Genomic DNA, 16,216 nt, shown 5'->3' with positions numbered 1-16,216 from the left:
GTCCTCTGAGGACCACTAATCTGTGTCCCTTTGTGGCAGGAGAATCTTCATGCATCTTTTGTATAATGTCTAATTTTGCACTCAGAAGGAAGTGGAGAAACATCTTCCTTGGGTTGAGAAGGTGGACAGGGAGAAAGAAGCTTTTCTCCCCCTCGTCATACCAGAGCTGTGCCTCTTTTTGCCATTTTGATTTCTTGAGGGCAGATAGCTGGAGGTTTGGTCTTTGTAGCTTTCCTGGTAGCTCTTGGAATTGTTGTATGAAAAGAAAGTAAATGTGGGTGGAATTCCAGGAGTCTTCAGGAAGGTTGCAGAACATTTCAGGCAAGCAAATACTGTGTGCAGTGCAAACTCCTTGTCCTTACTACTAAGGACAAATAATCAATCCATTTCCTGTCTTTGCCAGTTTCAGAGGTATTCATTCCTAAGTCTGTTCCTTCTAGCTTCTGTATCATTACACATTTTTTTACACATTGTACGGCAAAATTAGGAAAACTGCATTCCAACCTGCATATTAGACCAGGAAATGTGAATCTAGTTGGTTCACTTAAACATGCAGACTGGAATTAAATCCTGTTTGAGTTCTCTGTGGCCCCCGGATCTGCTATTCAACTCTGTGCTGCTGTTTTACATTCCCCCTTTTAAATGGCTCTTGTCTGCTCTCCCTTCCTGCCCTTTCTATGCTTTGGGGCTCTTTCCCTTGGCCAAAGCGGGAAGTGCAAACAAGTAAGCAAAACCAGTGGAGAGAAGCCTTTTGGGCAGTGAAAGGCCAGCGGAGATGACCTGGCGAAAGCTTTGGCCTGAGCTGTGCAAGGGCCTCTATCTCATCTTTATTTTATAATCTTTGTCAGTCTCCTTCCTCACGCAAGGAGACATAACATCCATTAAATCATTCTTAAAAATGAGTGAAAACAGTGCAAGACTTGAAGGCGAAGATACCTTTGTGTCTGTGACGATGCTGTAAATCCTAGAATGCAGATTTCTATTGAGAATTGCAGAGGTGCATTCAAGATACTGAAAATTAGCAAGGCTTCTACTCTCCATGGAAAATATATATATGCTGCCAGTTTCTTTATAAGGCTAAGGGACTTGAGCTGCAGTCTGGAAAGTGCTTCTGCCTCTGGGGTGGAATTTCTTTGCTGCTTCCCACTGATCAGTATGGGACACAGTCCCTCGGGAAACTCTCCCATTACTGCCATGTTGAAACAAATGTGACTCACAGTTCTGGAGCTCCCCAGACTACTCAGAGCTTTTCCATGGAAGCTGATTCATTAGGGCAAATACGTTGATGCAAAGGACATAAAAGAGATATATAGAAAGGAGAATTCCCTGGATGCCAAGATCCAGGTTTGGGCCAACTACTCTTGGGTGAGAAAAGCCCAGCAGAGATTTTAAATCACAAAATATGCAGAGTGGCAATATTGACTATTAGACCTTTAAAATATGAGTTCCAAAGTTTCCCTCTTCCCTAGCATAGAAAAAGATCACGTGTTTGGTAAGTTAAAAATGGTTTACTTACAAACTCCCCAAAGGTCAGATTCATAGCCATATCTATACAACATTCAGAAAAAGTTGCTCAGACAGATAAACTTAGTTTAGTTCCAAAGTGCTGAAAGTTATTGCTACAGGAACTCCAGAGTGGCTTGTAAGAGCGATGCAGTCTGAGCTTGGGGCAACTAGTTTAGAAACTCAGGAAGCTGCCATAGACTGAGCCAGACCACTAGTCCATCTAGCGCAGTGTTGTCTACAGTGGCTGGCTGAGGTTTTTAAGCAGGAGTCTCTCTCACCCCCACCCCCTGGAAATGTTGCCATTTGGACCTTCTGCATGCACAGCAGGTGCTCTACACCTGAGCTACAACCCTTCCCTGATTTACAATGCAGACAATGACAGGGACCTTGTAGGTAACAAGCAACTAACAAGTGGCTGGGGCAACCCAGTCAGATGGGCAGGGAAGAAGAAGAAGAAGAAGAAGAAGAAGAAGAAGAAGAAGAAGAAGAAGAAGAAGAAAGAAGAAGCAGCAGCAGCTTGCAGGGCAGCAGCTGAAGGAGGAGCAAAAGACCCATCTTTTAGATTTAGGGGAGCTAGTCTCAAACGTTTGTTGGGGGAGACCTAGGTTTTTTGGGGGGGTTATTTGTCCTGTCTTCACGCTTTTTAAGATGGAGGACCACTGTATCATTTTTCAAGATGGAGGGTGAGGGAACAGCTGCAGTCGCCTGTGGTTCCTGCGCAATGTTTGCCATCTTGCCAAAGGTTGCAGGCAGCTTTATCTGCAGCAATTGTATGTTGATTGCCCTCTTAGAAGCCAACTCCAGCAAGTGGAGGAACGTGTAGCTACGCTCCTAAGAATTAGAGAGCTGGAGCTCTTCTTGGAAGCAACAGAGAACACTGTCTCCACCAAGGAGGAGACAGGGGACACCCCTGAGAAGGAGGCTAGTTCACCAACACAGGTGCCAAATATATGGAGAAACGTGACTCAAAGAAGTAGGAGGCCCAGGGTTTGCTTTGATTGTTTAGAAATACACAATTGTTTTGAAGTCCTCTCCCCTAGCATGGAAGACGAAGAACAGACTCAATTTGAGGATCTCTCCCTCATTACAGTCGATCAGGTATATGAAGACGAGCAGCAAAGTCAGTCCTCAGGGAATGTGCAGGTGACCTTGGAACGGACAGCTCACGGAAGAACCCCGACCAAACCTAAGAGGAGGCGTGTAGTGGTGATAGGGGATTCCCTACTGGGGGGAACAGAAGCAGTGATCTGTGGGCCTGACAAGATGTCTCAGGAGGTGTGCTGTCTCCCCGGGGCTAAGATCCAAGATGTAACTGAATGACTGCAAGGAATCATAAAACCCACTGACAAATACCCCTTCCTCTTGGTTCATGTGGGAACCAATGACACTGCAAGCAATAGCCTCCAGAAGATCAAAAGAGACTACGAGGCTCTGGGCAGGAAATTGAAGCAATTAAATGCACAAATTGTCATCTCATCTGTCCTCCCAGTTGAAAGACGTGGCCCAGGGAGAGAGGGAAAAATAGTAGAAGTGAACAGCTGGCTTCGCAAATGGTGTAAACAGGAACGGTTTGGATTCTTAGATCACGGACTGCAGTTTCTTGAAGATGGACTTCTGGCAAGCGATGGGCTGCACCTCACAACAGTTGGGAGGAATGTTTTTGCCAAAAATCTCAGAAACCTCATCAGGAGGGCTTTAAACTGACTAATGTGGGGGAGGGAGACAGTGCTCCTGAAGGTAGGAGTCTATCAATTGATGAAGATGATCATCCAAATGTCATAGACCAAATGGAGCAAACAGCACGCAGACCTAGTGGTGGGAGGAAAAAAATCCTTAAATAAGAGACACGGGGGAATGATTAATGGACTTCAATGTCTGTACACTAATGCGCAAAGCATGGGAAATAAACAAGATGAGCATGAGCTCTTGGTACAGCAAACTAAATATGACATAATAGGCATCACTGAAACCTGGTGGGATAAGTCCCACGATTGGAATGTAATAATGGAGGGATACAATCTATTTCAGAGAAACAGACCAGACAAGAAAGGAGGAGGAGTGGCGTTATATGTCAGGGATGTTGTCAGGGGTTCAGGAGCAGAGGCAAGGGCAAGGGAGGAAACAGAGAGCGAAGGGGAGGAGGCAGAAGAAAAGATGAGTGATGACGACGACCCGAGATCTCCGAGTCTTTCCAGTGAATCGGAGGATTCACAGAAAGGAGCACCAGTGGCCAAGGCAAGGGGGGAGTTTAGGGGGGCACCCCAGGAAGATAGAGCCAGAGGGGACTCAGAGGAGAGCAGTTGGAGATCGGGACCAGCGTCACCGCCAGAGAACAGGGAAGAGGAAGGGAGCCAGGGGGCAAGCGCTGGCAGCTCACAACAGGAGGGAGGGCACGAGTCAGGGGTGGCCACACCTCCATCTGGGAGCGAAGAGACGGTTAGACGGAAGGTGGAAGGTTGGGCGCGCGCGCCAAGTTCAAATGCACAGGAAGGCGGCGCAGTAGGCAGCCCGGAAAGGGAGCCGGGTCCTAAAGCCCGGCGCAAGGAGACAGGAGGGTCCGGGGGGTCAGCGTCAGAAGAATCCCGGAAGGAAGAGACCCAGGGGGGCAGAGGGACCCAGAGAAGAACAGTCAGGCGGAAAAGGTGGAGCAGGGCTAGGATATTAAGTTGGTGTACAAGGGGCGGAGATTCAGACGGAGCTTCGCCGATCTAGCTACTAGACGTAGAGTTGCACGCAGCAGCTTGAGAATGGAAACTGTAACTCAATAAAGACTTTTACTTAATGACCGTTGGCTAGCGTGATCCTCTGTGAGCTAGGATCTTGAAGCAACTCTGACAGTAAGCTCCGTCTCCCAAGAATTGTGGGCATATACAGCCTCGAGGAGAGGAGAGAAGCAGGTGCCTACTAGCGAGCTCACGAACGGCAGCCGACATGACGGCTGAACAGCAAATAGCGGAACTCAGAGAAGCAGTGTCACAGCTGAATGCCGAGGCTCTCGCATCCAGGAAGAGAGAGGAGGACGCAGCTGCCGCCTACAGGGATCTCCAGGTCAGGTTGGAAGTGCTTACGAAGCAAGGGCAACAGACACCCAAACCAGAGGGGATTGGTTTGGGGAGACGCACAGGCGGTCTGGTCTCTCACTTCGATGGGAACCTGCAACAGTATCCCAATTTTAGAGCAGACGTGCTGTGTGCACTGCAACTGCTGAATAAAGATTTTAGAGATGAGCAGGAGAAAGTGGGATTCATCATGTCCTATTTGCATGGGGATGCCAGGGCATGGCTGCGCAATTTGTGGAGGGATAACGATCCGGCGCTCCAAAATGCGAATGCCTTTATTAAAGCGATGGATGGGTGTTTTTTATCAAGCATTGACGTGGATCTTGCTCGGCAACAGATTCATGGACTGAAGCAGGGAAGGGCCAGCGTACGGCAGTACCATGCCCGCTTTTTCGCCCTGGCCAGTGCCCTAGAATGGGACAGAGATGCGACTCCTGTAAGAGACCTGTTCTGGGAGGGATTAAACAGCTCTGTGAAAGATGAAATTGCGAGGGGGGAGAGACCCCGGACCACCCAGGAGGTCGTGCAGAGGGCGCTGGCAGTGGGGGTACGGCTGGAAGGACGTCCGTGGAGCAGGGACGAAGGGCGTGGAGGGCGCGAACCAGCCAGGGGCTCCTCCTTCTTTCCCAGAGAAGCAGCACGTACGCAATCCACGCCTCCGCCAGGAGGAGGAGCTGAACCGATGGAGGTTGGAGGTGCCAGGGCTCAGTCAGCAACCAGAGCCCTAGCACCAGCAGCAGTGAAAGCGAAGCCTCCTAGAGGGAACAGGAAGTGTTACGTCTGTGAGGAGCCAGGGCATATGGCGAAAGAGTGTCCCCAGAGGCTCCACAAGCTCACTGCAGCCTCAGCAATGGCGACTGCAGCAACGCAGCAAGGAGAACCACAGCAGGGAAACGACGCAGTCTGGCTGGAGGAAGAGGCACTGGGGCCCAGCCAGACGTATTAATGATGCAGTCCCCAGAGATTTTACAGCCCGTGAACCCCCTCCCGCCCAAACCAGTGGTGAGGCTCACCGCATCGCTCCAGCTGCCCAATGGCATCACCATGGACGTGCCAATCACCATTGACTCAGGCAGCAATGCGGACTTTATAGGGCAGGACTTTGTCAACAAGCATGCTATACAGTTGCTGCCGGCCACACTGCCCCTGCAGGTTGTCACGGTGGATGGCAGGGAGCTGCTAGGGGGGCAAGTGGTGCAGCAGACGCCACCAATGGTGATGCGACTTGGGAATCACAAAGAAGTCATCAGCTTCAACGTCACTCAATTGTCGGACACGCCCATTGTGTTGGGCATGAGTTGGCTGGACAAGCACAGCCCAACGCTGGCTTGGTACCAGAGGCAGCTGACCTTCGGCTCTTCCTTTTGTGCTGAACACTGCATCGTGCCCAGGCAGGAAGGAGAGGAAGAAGAGTCACAGCTGCTGCTAGGCACGCTGCAAGCGATTCCCCACAAGTACGCAGAATTTTTGGAAGTTTTCTGCGAGAAGGAGGCAGACAGGCTACCCCCTCACAGGCCATATGACTGCAAGATTGACCTGCTGCCAGGGGCGGCGCTGCCTAAGGGGAGACTGTATTCCATGTCAGAGGACGAACTGCAAGAACTCAAAGAGTTCATAGATCATAATTTGGAGCGCGGTTTCATCCGAGAGTCCGAGGCGGCGGGAGGCAGCCCGGTGTTCTTCGTTAAGAAGCGGGATACGCCCCAAAAGAGACTCGTAGTGGATTACAGGATCTTGAACAGTGTGACTAAGCCGTCGGACTTCCCCATGCCCCGAATTGACGACCTCCTCGCAAAGGTGCGGAAGGGCAGAGTGTTCACCAAGTTGGACCTGCGAGGGGCGTACAACCTCATTCGCATGCGGGAGGGAGATGAGTGGAAAACAGCCATGTTCACGCCACTGGGGACCTACGAATATAGAGTTATGCCTTTTGGATTGCAAAATGGCTCCCACGTTTTTCAAGCATTCATGCATCACGTGTTGGCTGGACTTCTCTACAAGACGTGCGTCTGTTTCTTAGATGACATCCTGATCTTTTCGGAGTCGCAACAGGAGCATGACAAACACGTCAAGGAAGTGCTGAACAGGCTAAAGCAACATAGGCTCTACGCCAAGCTGGAGAAGTGCCAATTTGACGTGACGGAGGTGGATTTTCTGGGCTACAAGCTGTCTGACAAGGGGCTCGCCATGGACAGCGCCAAGGTTCGAGCGGTGTTGGATTGGAAGAGCCCGCGCAACCGGAAGGAGGTCCAACGGTTTGTCGGCTTTGCGAACTTCTATCGCAAGTTTATCAAGGGCTTCGCTATGCAGACGGCGGCCATCACTGACACGCTTAGCTCCAAGAAAAAGAAGTTCATTTGGACAGAGCAGGCGGAACAGTCCTTTCAGGCACTCAAGCGTCTCTTCGCGTTGGAAGAGCAGCTGCTTCATGTCAACCCCAGCAAGCCGATGAGGGTGGAGACAGACGCCTCGGACAGAGCCGTGGGGGCGGTCCTGCTGCAGAAAGACCCGCAGGGGGTGTGGCGACCGGGAGCGTTTTACTCCAGGAAGCTCAGCAAGTCCGAGCAGAACTACACCATATGGGACAGGGAGTTGCTGGCCATTCATGCAGCGTTCAAGGCGTGGAGGCACTTTCTGATCGGCGCCAAGCACACGGTGCAGGTTTGCACGGACCACAAGAACCTAGAGCACTGGCGCACGGCACAGTTCCTGAACCAAAGGCAGATACGTTGGGCTGAGTTCTTTGCGAACTTCGACTTCCGAATAGAGTATGTCCCGGGGGACACCAACATCATGGCGGACGCTCTCTCTCGCAAGCCACAGTATCTGGAGGACGCAACGCCAGCGGCCGCCATGCACATCTTCGCACCAACAGTGTGGGCGTGCGCCGCGGCAACCGTGGATCTGGAGGCGGTGCGACGAGCGTTGCAGGGGGACTCCTTCGCGCAAGCAAAGATGGCAGAGGTGCAAAGGGGCAAGGCAGCGGCCGACGGTTTCCAGCTAAGAGATGGATTGCTCATCCGTAAAGGGGCCATCTACGTGCCGGGAGACGAACTTCGCGCCAAGGTGCTGCAGCAGCTGCACGACGCGCCCACTGCAGGGCACTTCGGCAAGGAGAAGACGGTGGAATTAGTCGCCAGGGATTTCTGGTGGCCTGGAATGAGAGGGGAGGTCGCGGACTACGTGGCGAGGTGTGACACCTGCCAGAGGGCGAAGCCAGTGCTTAGACCGCCGGCCGGACTGTTGGAACCGCTGCAAACTCCGGCCGAACCTTGGGAGAGAGTGGCCCTGGACTTTGTCACGGATCTGCCCAGCTCGAGGGGCAAGACGGCAGTGCTGGTGGTGGTGGACTTGTTCTCCAAGATGGCACATTTCATTCCGTGTGCGAAGGTGGCCACGGCGGAACAAACCGCCAAACTGTTCATAGACCACATGTTCAAGGTTCACGGTCTGCCACGGTCTATTCTGTCCGACCGGGGGCGGCAGTTCATCTCGAATTTCTGGCAGAGGCTGATGGGCTTCCTGAACGTCAAGATCAACCTGGCGTCGGCGAGACACCCGCAGACCAACGGGCAAGCGGAGCGGGTCAATGCCATCATGCAGCAGTACTTGAGGTGTTATGCAAATCAACAGCCTGCGACGTGGGTGGATTACCTGCCGCTCGCCGAGTTCGCCTACAACAACACGAAGCACGTGTCCACGGGGGTCACGCCGTTCTTCGCCAACAACGGGAGGCACCCCAGAACCTTCCCGGGACTGGAAAGGCTGGGGGAGGGGGAGCCGCAGACGGCAGATGCGTTCGCGTCGGAACTGCAGGAAGTCCACGATCAGCTGAGGCGCCACCTGGAGCTGGCCAAGCACGCATACAAGGTACAAGCGGACAAACGCAGAAGGGTTGGCGAAGAGCTCCACGTGGGAGACTGGGTCTGGTTAGCAGCCCACGCAGTGCCGGCCAGGTCGTTGGCCAAGAAGAAACTAGGGCATAAGCAACTGGGGCCCTATCAAGTCGAAGAGCAGGTCAACCCGGTGGCCTTCAGGCTGGCGCTTCCGGAGGGTTCCAGAATGCATCCGGTGTTCCACAGATCGGTGCTCACTCCCTACAAGGCACCGCACAGGTTTCAGGAACCCGGAACGGCGCCGAGTCCGGTCAGAGACAGAACAGGGCACGCAGGAGTGGCACAGAAGGAGCGCATCAACGAAGTCACAGAAATTTTGGATTCCAGATGGGGGGAAGAAGGGGTAGAATACTTTCTCGCCAAGGAGGGCACCCCGGCCAGTGCGAACAGCTGGGTGCCGGGCTACGCCTTGGACGAACCTCTGCTCAAAGACGAGTTTCATGCCCTCTTCCCACATAGACCGATGCCAGCAGACTTTTTCGACGACTGGCTTTTCACGCCCACGCTTTCGGCCAGCACGTTCCGGGGGTTCGACTCGGACGAGGACCCGACACGAGACGTCCGTTCCACGGAGGGGTCACCCTCGGGATCTGCCTCAGAACCCTCGTATTGGTGGGACGACAGACCAGAGGAGCAGTGGCGCAGGAAGTGGCAAGAAGGTCCAGGACGAGCAACGCCGCCAGGAGGAAGTGAGGGAGAGACGGACATGGACGTTTTCGGGGAAGACCCAGGTTTCGAGCACGGCGGCACAGAGATGGAAGCAGAGGTGACCGTCGTCGACGAGAGCAGGGAGGAAGAACCGGAAGACTTCGGATGGAGGCCCGCTACGGGAAGCGAACGGTACCCGACATTCGTCCCCTTGACACAGCAGCACCCAGCTCCAGCACCGGAAGGAGGGGGAGGGGGAGTGGGGGGCTTCGAGGGGGGGATGGATGTCAGGGGTTCAGGAGCAGAGGCAAGGGCAAGGGAGGAAACAGAGAGCGAAGGGGAGGAGGCAGAAGAAAAGATGAGTGATGACGACGACCCGAGATCTCCGAGTCTTTCCAGTGAATCGGAGGATTCACAGAAAGGAGCACCAGTGGCCAAGGCAAGGGGGGAGTTTAGGGGGGCACCCCAGGAAGATAGAGCCAGAGGGGACTCAGAGGAGAGCAGTTGGAGATCGGGACCAGCGTCACCGCCAGAGAACAGGGAAGAGGAAGGGAGCCAGGGGGCAAGCGCTGGCAGCTCACAACAGGAGGGAGGGCACGAGTCAGGGGTGGCCACACCTCCATCTGGGAGCGAAGAGACGGTTAGACGGAAGGTGGAAGGTTGGGCGCGCGCGCCAAGTTCAAATGCACAGGAAGGCGGCGCAGTAGGCAGCCCGGAAAGGGAGCCGGGTCCTAAAGCCCGGCGCAAGGAGACAGGAGGGTCCGGGGGGTCAGCGTCAGAAGAATCCCGGAAGGAAGAGACCCAGGGGGGCAGAGGGACCCAGAGAAGAACAGTCAGGCGGAAAAGGTGGAGCAGGGCTAGGATATTAAGTTGGTGTACAAGGGGCGGAGATTCAGACGGAGCTTCGCCGATCTAGCTACTAGACGTAGAGTTGCACGCAGCAGCTTGAGAATGGAAACTGTAACTCAATAAAGACTTTTACTTAATGACCGTTGGCTAGCGTGATCCTCTGTGAGCTAGGATCTTGAAGCAACTCTGACAGATGTGTATACCTGTGAAGAGATCCAAGATTTAGAACCTCAAAGACAAAGTGAGAGCATTTGGGTCAAAATTAAGGGAGAGAAGAATAACAGTGACCTCATTGTGGGAGTTTACTATAGATCCCCAAGCCAAACGGAGGACATAGATGATGCCTTCCTGGAACAGATGGCCAAGCATGCAAAAGGAAGGGAGATAGTAGTAATGGGGGACTTCAATTACCCGGATATTTGTTGGATGTCAAACTCAGCCAAGATCATAAGGTCAAACAGATTCCTCACTGGCCTTGCAGACAACTTGATTGTCCAGAAAGTGGGAGAAACAACAAGAGGAACAGCCATTTTAGATCTAGTCCTAACCAATGTTGATGACCTGGTTAGTGGGGTAGAAGTGGAAGGATCATTAGGCGCGAGTGATCATGCTCTTCTGAAGTTTACTATACAGCGGAAAGGAGCAGCCAAGCATACTAGGACTCAATTTCTTGACTTTAAGAAAGCCGACTTCATAAAACTTAGGGAAGTGCTGGGTGAGATCCCATGGACAGTAATACTAAAAGGAAAGGGAGTTCATGATGGCTGGGAGTGTGTTAAGAGGGAGATAGTAAAAGCACAACTTCGGGCAATACCAATGAGACGGAAACATGGAAGGTGCCTAAAGAAGCCCGGGTGGCTATCTAAAGAACTTTTAACTGAGTTAAGATTAAAAAAAGGATGTGTACAAAAAATGGAAAAGGGGGGAAACCACCAAAGAGGAATTCAAACAAATAGCCAGTAAATGTAGACACAAAGTCAGAAAAGCTAAAGCACAGAATGAACTCAGGCTTGCTAGAGAGGTTAAAAGCAACAAAAAAGGCTTTTATGGGTATGTCCGTAGCAAAAGGAAGAACAAAGAAACAGTGGGGTCACTCAGAGGAGAAGATGGTGAAATGCAAACAGGGGACACAGAAAGGGCTGAACTCCTCAATGCCTTCTTTGCCTCAGTCTTCTCCGATAAAGAAAACAATGCCCGACCTGAAGAATTTGGAGCAAATGATTCAGCAGAGGAAACACTGCCCAGAATAACTAAGGAGATAGTACAAGAATACTTGGCTAGTTTAGATGTATTCAAGTCTCCAGGGCCAGATGAACTGCATCCAAGAGTATTAAAAGAACTGGCAGATGTGATCTCAGAACCACTGGCAGTCATCTTTGAGAATTCCTGGAGAACAGGCGAAGTCCCGGCAGACTGGAGGAGGGCAAATGTTGTCCCTATTTTCAAAAAGGGGAAAAGAGAGGACCCAAATAATTATCGCCCAGTCAGTCTGACATCAATACCAGGGAAGATTCTGGAGCAGATCATTAAGTAAACAGTCTGTGAGCACCTAGAAAGGAATACTGTGATCACCAATAGTCAGCATGGATTTCTGAAAAATAAGTCATGTCAGACTAACCTGATCTCGTTTTTTGACAGAAGTACAAGCCTGGTAGATGAAGGGAACGCAGTGGATGTAGCCTACCTTGATTTCAGCAAGGCATTCGACAAGGTGCCCCATGCTGTAAAGTATTGCACATGATGTAAAGTTGACCACAAACTTGACATGAGCCAACAGTGTGACGCGGCAGCTAAAAAAGCCAATGCAATTCTGGGCTGCATCAATAGGAGTATAGCATCTAGATCAAGGGAAGTAATAGTGCCACTGTATTCTGCTCTGGTCAGACCTCACCTGGAGTACTGTGTCCAGTTCTGGGCACCACAGTTCAAGAAGGACACTGACAAACTGGACGTGTCCAGAGGAGGACAACCAAAATGGTCAAAGGCCTGGAAACGATGCCTTATGAGGAACGGCTAAGGGAGCTGGGCATGTTTAGCCTGGAGAAGAGGAGGTTAAGGGGTGATATGATAGCCATGTTCAAATATATAAAAGGATGCCACATAGAGGAGGGAGAAAGGTTGTTTTCTGCTGCTCCAGAGAAGCGGACACGGAGCAATGGATCCAAACTACAAGAAAGAAGATTCCACCTAAACATTAGGAAGAACTTCCTGACAGTAAGAGCTGTTCGACAGTGGAATTTGCTGCCAAGGAGTGTGGTGGAGTCTCCTTCTTTGGAGGTCTTTAAGCAGAGGTTTGACAACCATATGTCAGGAGTGCTCTGATGGTGTTTCCTGCTTGGCAGGGGGTTGGACTCGATGGCCCTTGTGGTCTCTTCCAACTCTATGATTCTAAGAAGAAGAAGAAGAAGAAGAAGAAGAAGAAGAAGAAGAAGAAGAAGAGGAGGAGGAGGAGGAAGAACACACAGTGACAACAATAAAAGCAATAGCCTATTTGCAGGGCTGTTGTGAAGATTACTGGGCTAATGTATGCAAATTGCTCTGCCCACTAGGAGTGCATTCTACATTAGGCTAGGAATGTGGGAAGCTACCTTAGAGCAAGGTGACAAAGGGTGAGGTGTAACATTTTTAAAATTAAAACAACGCTACGTCAATGCCAAGGCTTATTATCTGCTTGGTCTCCTTGCTACATCTGCCAGTGATGCTTTATTTAATGGCTACAACGAAATCATCCCAAGCCGTGAGCTTGTTTATGGACTGTGTTCTGTGATAAGGCAAAGTTCATGAGCTCTGTTGTCCTGCCTTCTGTATAATCTCACAGTCCCAGAAGGGGGGGCCTCCCCTGCAGCATCTCTGTGCCTGCCGATTATGGTGTGCCCCATCTCAACTTCTATCTGCCACTCCTTCTATCTGCCACTCCTGGTGTGGAGCGTCTGTGTGGCTGAAGAAAGTTCAGCAGTGAGCCCCATCCTTTGAGTGTGCAGCCTGAAAGCATTGGGGGGGATCCACTTGCTTTCCTGGAGCAAGCAGCGGCGATGTCGGGTTCCATATGGCAATGGAGCCAGTGCAGAGTAAGTATTGGTACAGCAGATTTTGCTTGGGTGTCCTTTCAATCCTAGACTTGACTTAGAGCCTGGGTAGGCAAACTAAGGCCCGGGGGCTGGATCCGGCCCAATCGCCTTCTAAATCTGTCCCACGGATGGTCTGGGAATCAGCGTGTTTTTACATGAGTAGAATGTGTGCTTTTATTTAAAATGCATCTCTGGGTTATTTGTGGGGCATAGGAATTCGTTCATTATTATTTTTCAAAATGTAGTTCGGCCCCCCACAAGGTCTGAGGGACAGTGGAGCGGCCCCTGCTGAAAAAGTTTGCTGACCCCTGACCCAGAGGCAGGCAGGCAGGCAGCAGTGCTTTTTCAAAGAAAAGAAAAGAAGGTGCCAGTATTCACCATGCAGTTGTTGCAGGAAGTGCCACACTTCTAACATTTGGGGGGAGGGATAGGGGCCAGTATGGTGTACCCTTGAGTACCCCCAGGAAAAAAAGGACTGGCTGGAGGCACCTCCTTATAGTAGCAAACTGATTTTCTGAGGGTGGACTCTAATGTAGCCAAAACAGCATCACCCACACTCAAGAGAGAGGTGTCCGCAGGCTTTTTGGAAGGAGCCTGGCTTGCCTTGGTATACAAGGCACCACTAATGGTCACACAGGTTCTGCAGGCTTTTGAAATGCAACAGAAACCTACAACACCGGCTGCCTGTTTCTGCACTTCTTTTGCTAGCTGCTGTAGACAGGTTTGGGCGCAATCTGCTCTGTGTCTGAGTGATGGTTGCTGTTTTGGGTCCTGGTGCTGCCCCCGGCAAAACTTGTGTTTTACCATTGATCGGAACAAACAGCAGAAAACCCAATTGCCATTTGTGCCGATTCAACAGTAAAATGCTGGTTTTTCTGAGAGGAGCGCTGGGACAAAAAACCAAACCAAGTCACCACGGTCAGACACAGAACTTTAAAGCACGGACCTGTGCCTCAAAACGCGGCACTAAAGGAAGTCTGGATGAGCTGAGAGCGAGAGAGAGAGAATTAGGGACTCCCTGCATTTCTTGCATTCAAAACCACACCCTCCAGAGTAGCTGGCAAACCTCCTTGAAGGCAAGACCCAGGGCTGGTGCTTTGGAAGCCTTGCTGCCCGGCCACCAGCCTGGATATGCTGAGCTGGCAGGAACTGGCTGCAGGAAAGAAGCCTCCTTGTTGCTCTTGCTGAATCCTTCTCGTTGGTTTGCTGCCTTGCCAGAGTTCTCTCTTTGGGCTTGGATAGATTGCAGCAGACAGTTCTCTGCTCTGAGCCTTCTTCGTCCAGAATGTCTAGGCCAAGCAGGTGTGAACTTGTCTTGCTTCCACCCGGCAAAGCTGAGTGGGAACAGATTGGTAGAATTAATGCTCTGTTAGCAGACTTTTGCTGGGAAGCTGGAGGGAATGGCTTCTGAAATGGGTTCTCTCTCTCTCTCTCTCTCTCTCTCTCTCTCTCTCTCTCTCTCTCTCTCTCTCTCTCTCTGTGTGTGTGTGTGTGTGTTGTGGAGGTTCTCAGCCATTTCAGTCTGTGTTGTGGCTTCTTCCTCTGTTTGCTAGTGGTGCTAAAAATCCAGGGTCAGGGGACATGACTGCTAAAACTGCCGCTAAGCTTGCTCCAGGGCATTTTGCACTCTATTGGGGGTATATTTTTGCTGCTCTCTTGCTTGATTTGTTTTGCAGGTTCTTGTATGGCCCTTATTGCAACGCATTGTCCCCTTTTCTAATATTTTGGTCATACTTTGTGCTTTCAAAATTTTGTAAGTCCATCATAAGCTGGGAAAGCAACACTACAGATCCCTGGTGGCTGCACCACTAAATCAGCAATGGAGGATTTTGTGAGAGGCTGGCACCCCAAAAGCTTTGCTTGCAGAGTGCATCAAAATTGCCTGCCTCCAGAAAAGGGGCCTTCTGCATGAGTCTCTGTTGGGAGAAAGCAGGTGCAAGTCCAAGTCAAAACTTATTCAGAGATGCGTCAGTCAGACTCAGTTGAGGGTATGTAATTCTGCAGCATCTTTACACTGGTCAGAGCAGGGTGATTCCTTCTGCCCAATGCAGCAGGATCATGCAGAGATGTAGCAGGCACCCTCTTCTACAGAGGAGCAGAGAAAGTGGTCTCACACCAAATCTGAGCGCTTGCAGTACCTGCTGAAGGCCCCAGGTTGAATCCCCAGCAGCATCTCCAGGTAGGGCTCAGAGAGAACCCTGCTTGAAACCCCAGAGAGCTGCTGCCAGTCAGTGCAGGCACTATAGAGCTCGATGGATGAAGGGTCTGACTCATAAAAGGCACCTTGCTATGTTCCAATACTGTTCCTCTGTGCTGCCTGCCCCCTGCCTCCCCTTGTAGCCCATCCTGTCTCCCGGTTTATGCCTGAAGCGTGGAGAGGAGGGTTGGATGACTAGGCTGACTGGGGGCAAAGGCAGGGAGAGCCATGGCTGCCTTACCTCCTGCAGGAGGGCCCCCATTTTCTGGGATCCGGCTACTGGCCCAGGTTGCTGTGGCCTTCTGGAGCATCTCCTTACCTTGCTATTTGGAAAGTGCCCCCCATGTCAGGTTTGCTGCTCAGAGATTAATGAGCAAGAACTCCTTATCAAAGTTCTAGGAGCTTTTGGGTGTGAGGGCGGCTCCAGCATGGTGCTGAAGACTGATTAACGTTACCAGCCTTCTCTAACCTTGTACTTTCCAGATGTTTTGGACTGGCACTCTTCTTCTTCTTCTTCTTCTTCTTCTTCTTCTTCTTCTTCTTCTTCTTCTTCTTCTTCTTCTTCTTCCCCTTCTTCCCCTTCTTCCCCTTCTTCCCTTGCCTACATATTTCCTGCTAATTATTCAGAGCCCCTCCTTTCCCTGGGCCCGATGCACAGATTCCGCAGACACCTCCCCCCACCCCTCCTTTCCCTTTGGTTACTCCTTTCTTCAGTTCCCTGACTTGCCTGCTTTGCCCCAACTTCCTTGAAGTGCCTTGTCTCTTAAGACGCCCCCTGCCCCAACCAGGGCCTAAGAAGCCTGTCTTGTGGAGCAGTTAGAGGAGCCTTGCTCAGCCTTCCGTTCCCAGATGTTGTTGGACTAGCACTCACATCACCCCTGATTGCTGCCGCTGCTGGCTGTGGATCATGGGAGTTGTAGTCCAACAATGTCTGGGAACCTAAGGTTGAGAAAGGCTGGGTCAGAGTGTTGGACTAGGACCTGAGAGACCAAG

At 51.4% G+C, this 16,216-nt stretch overlaps 1 protein-coding gene across 11 annotated transcripts in view; it reads left to right on the top strand.

Annotated features, from left to right (window-relative positions):
* ANK1 (ankyrin 1) overlaps positions 1–16,216 on the top strand; it is a 187,178-nt gene that overhangs the window by 50,151 nt on the left and 120,811 nt on the right. The window contains exon 1 of one of the 11 annotated variants that reach the window (XM_077931053.1): positions 12,868–13,026. The exons of the other annotated variants lie outside the window; for them this stretch is intronic. Within the exon in view, the coding sequence (XP_077787179.1) occupies positions 12,991–13,026 (36 nt within the window). The 5' untranslated portion in view covers positions 12,868–12,990. Of the gene's footprint in view, positions 1–12,867; positions 13,027–16,216 lie in introns of those variants that run through there. 11 annotated transcript variants of the gene reach the window in all.

Source organism: Podarcis muralis, chromosome 7 (genome assembly GCF_964188315.1).
Source record: "Podarcis muralis chromosome 7, rPodMur119.hap1.1, whole genome shotgun sequence".
NCBI lineage: Eukaryota > Metazoa > Chordata > Lepidosauria > Squamata > Lacertidae > Podarcis > Podarcis muralis.
This window is presented reverse-complemented; position numbering and strand designations above follow the sequence as displayed.